This window comes from Beta vulgaris, chromosome 8, assembly GCF_026745355.1.
Source record: "Beta vulgaris subsp. vulgaris cultivar EL10 chromosome 8, EL10.2, whole genome shotgun sequence".
NCBI lineage: Eukaryota > Viridiplantae > Streptophyta > Magnoliopsida > Caryophyllales > Amaranthaceae > Beta > Beta vulgaris.
Window position 1 is genome coordinate 4,883,890 of NC_079209.1, and position 4,037 is coordinate 4,887,926.

Consider the following 4,037-nt stretch of genomic DNA (forward strand, 5'->3'; position numbering starts at 1 on the left):
TACAAGTTGTAAAAGAAAGACATATTTTTCTAGGAGGAAAGCATCCATCATTGTTTGTGCCATCAGTGCATAGATTTTTGGTCCTTCAGAATATGATTATTATAATAATCTTGTAATTGTGAAAAAAAAATGAGTGCATATTGAATATCATAACATGTTACATCATAACTTATTGTGTAACAAAATTTCACGTATATTTAATGACAGATAATGATATAAACTTCAATAAAATGATATAAATTTTATGTCATTTTGTTATTACATTCATTTTATTTGAATTTTTTTTTAAAAAAAGGTGTAATTTGTAAATTGTGTACCTCAAAATTTATACTTGATAATATTCATCCATAACTTCTGTCCAGATACGTCACCATCTGCTGGATCTGTGTCCATACTAGTTACGCAATTTGATCAATAGTTCACTAGCCGTAAAGTAATAATTGCTATTAATATTTAATCATATCAATTTAGTGCTTATCACGTTGATCCTATCGGCTTTCTTGATCTTTTCAATTTTTTAATAGCACTTCTAGCAAGAAAATCCCTCGCATTTATTTTTGGGGTTAGACCAATTGCCCTGAAGTTACTATAAAAGGAAAGGTAAACCATCACCCAATAAATAAAAACACACCACAATATAAGCACAATGGCCTCTCTTTCTCCTTCCACAACCACCACTACCACCACCAACAACCTCTCTGCCGTCGCCCGCAACCCTTCGCAATCAAAATCATCCCAACTTTCTGCCTTTAGATCCACCCAACGTCGCCGCATCCCTTCTAAGATCTCATGCAATGCAGCAAACAATAATGAGTCCAACAAGTTTGATAGGAGAAACTTGCTCATTGGGCTAGGTGGTCTATATGGTGCAGCTACCACCTTAACTGGTGGTAATGATACCTTAGCTGCCCCTACCGCCCCCGATGCGACCCAATGTGTGCCAGCCAAAATAGATGATGGTTCACCCTTACAATGTTGCCCACCCAAAGCCTCACAATTTCTCGACTTTAAGCTGCCTAAAGTTAACCCAAACCAGTTGAGGTTCCGACCTGCTGCCCATTTGGTCGATGATGAGTACTTAGCCAAGTACTCTAAAGCTTTAGCCTTAATGAAAGCTCTACCTGATAGTGACCCTCGTAGCTTTAAGAACCAAGCAAATGTGCATTGTGCTTATTGTAATGGGGGTTACAATCAAGTTGGCTTACCTAATCTCGAGTTTCAGGTCCATGGATCTTGGTTATTTTTCCCCTTCCATAGGGCTTACCTATATTTCTATGAAAGAATCTTAGCTAATTTGATCGATGATCCAACCTTTTCCATTCCATACTGGAACTGGGATCACCCTGATGGCATGTATATGCCTTCCATGTTTAACGACAAAAATTCGCCTTTCTTCGACGCAATTCGTGACCAAAACCATCTCCCACCAACCTTGATGAATCTTAGTTACGATGGGCCGGATACGGTTAGCGAATTAACCAATGAGCAACAAATAGAACAAAACCTTACAATCATGTACAAACAAATGGTTGTCAATGCCAAGAAGCCTGTTCTTTTCCTAGGAGCACCTTACCGGGCAGGGGATCCAGTCAACCCGGGACCTGGAACCTTAGAGATCCAACCACATGGAACCGTCCATAATTGGACTGGTAACCCACCACCAAATACTCCATTTTGGGAGGATATGGGTAACTTCTACTCCGCGGGGCGGGACCCGATCTTCTATGCCCACCATGGTAATGTGGATAGAACATGGTCCATATGGAAGAATATATCCCCTAAGAATAAGGATTTCAAGGACACAGATTTCTTGAACTCCTATTTCTACTTCTATGATGAAAATGCTAACCCTATAAAAATCTTTGTTAAAGATGTCTTGGATACCAAGAAATTGGGGTACGACTATCAACAAATGGACCTCCCTTGGTTGAAATCAAAGCCAACTCCTAAGCGTAATCGTCGTCCTAAGAAGCCAGCTGGTAAGAAGCCAGGTAAGAAGCCAGGCAAGAAGCCAGCTAAGAAGGTGTTTTCCACCGTCAAGAATGCTCGGGCTGCGGAAGCGGAAGCGGAAGCGGAAGCTGAGACAGATCCTGTCGTGCCAACCTTGGTTTTCCCTAGGCCGTTGGACAACATCATTAGGACTAACTTGGCAAGGCCAAGGAAGTCTAGGACTCAGCAAGAGAAGGATGATGAAGAAGAGGTTTTGGTGATCGATGTCGAATCGAGATCGGATGTTTACTCTAAGTTTGATGTGTATGTTAACGATGAAGATGAAAGTCCAACGTTGGAAAATCGTACTCAAACTGAGTACGCAGGAAGTTTCGTAAACGTTCCTCATAGACATAGTGGTAAGGATGGACACTTGAAGATGACTACTATTAAATTTGGATTAAGTGAGCTAATTGACGATTTGGATGCTAATGATGATGAAGGACTTGATATCATCTTTGTTCCACGTACTGGAACTGATTCAGTCATTATCAAGGATGTGAGGATTGAGTTTCAAGATTGATCACTAATTATGTTGAAATGACCTTGCATTATTGGAGCTGATTTACTTGTTTAGTTAGCAGCTCCTAATTAATTTCCTTTAATTTGGTTGTTAGTTGCTCTTATTTCTGCATCTTGGGAGTTAATTATTATTTGTTGGATCTTGTCTTCATGGTTAAGTTGTATCTTATCCAAGTAATAATATAATCTCCATTTATTATAATATTCTCTGTTTGGAATGTTTGATATTCGTTGATGGATGTTTAACCAAGATTTTCACTAATTGTAGTAACGTTAATTGTCTGACTGTCAGTGACTTGATTGTAGTTGATTCTATATTGGGATAGTATATCTAAAATCAGCATAGATAATTTAAAAAATTGTTACTAAATAAAGGATTGTTTGAACTGCGTGCAAGTATTAGGTGGAGTCTTAAATCCTATCAACTTATTGATTCTGTATGTGGCATTAAGAAAGTAGCCTTAAAAAAAAGGTGATGTAACTTATAAGTGATACCAAGACCTATTGTTTTTTTATACTCCCTCCATTCTAAAATATAGTTCCCATTTACCTTTTTTCACTGTAATTTATACAAGTAGAAAATAAGAAAGATGATAAGGATTTTTTGTTTATTTAAATAAATATTGTATGGGAAAATATGATTTTATGAGAGAGAATGGAGAATAATTGGTGAAAGAACATTAATTGTAACATTTTGGTTGAATAAACAAAGAAAAAAACAAAATTCAAAAAGCAAATAAATGATGGGACATGGTTTTCCTAGAAAAATTACGGAAAAATTGGAACTAAATATGAAAATGGGAACTATATTTTGGGACACCCAAAATCGAAATGGAAATATATTTTGAGACGGAGGGAGTGATTAGCAGACCTATTGTTTATGACTTATTTGGAGAATTTTGTACGAGGGTCAAAATTTGCTCGTATTTGTATTAAAAGATATGAGAAAAGAGATAAAATAGAAGTAATGTTATTGTTGATTATTCATGATTTGGTTAATTAAGCAATTTCATAATCAGAATCTTCTTCTCTATAATACATTGATTGCATACAAATTATAAATCCCACTATATTAATGAAAATCCAAATTATAAAAAAAGCATACAAATGATAAATATGGGTAATGATGATGTATAGTATGGTGCAATATTATGTCTTATTTAATTACTAACCCATGAACTTTAACAATTATGCTAGCTTATTTTCATTGGTATTAATTTTTTTATAAATATTCCTAGAAATATATAACAAGTCTTCTGTTATGTGTTTAGAGAGGCCTACATAGTGACGAATAGTCACCTTGAGGCTGCAAGCCATATTACATAGTCCCTCTATCTCATAATTTAGTGTTCGTTTTATTTTGGGTTAATTGGCTAGAACAGCACAACCTTGGGCTCAAGTGCAAGGAACAACACAACCTTAAACGAGTGCAAAGAATATCACCAACTTAAACACGTGGTGCAGAAAATAGCATAAATGGCACCGGAGCATGGAGATTCCACCGGAGCTAGGAAATCTCTATTGTT

The 4,037-nt window shown here is 36.4% G+C and overlaps 1 protein-coding gene across 1 annotated transcript; it reads left to right on the top strand.

The window, feature by feature from the left end:
• The first annotated feature begins 609 nt into the window (after positions 1-609).
• On the top strand, positions 610-2,713 carry LOC109135688 (polyphenol oxidase I, chloroplastic). Its single transcript, XM_019251137.3, has one exon. It carries the CDS (start codon positions 647-649, stop codon positions 2,510-2,512), a length of 1,866 nt encoding a protein of 621 aa, XP_019106682.1. The 5' UTR covers positions 610-646; the 3' UTR covers positions 2,513-2,713.
• The last annotated feature ends 1,324 nt before the right edge of the window (positions 2,714-4,037 follow it).

What these genes read in the sequence shown, in the direction of transcription:
- LOC109135688 (XM_019251137.3), top strand. Translation starts at nt 647, where the DNA reads ATGGCCTCTCTTTCTCCTTCCACAACCACCACTACCACCACCAACAAC.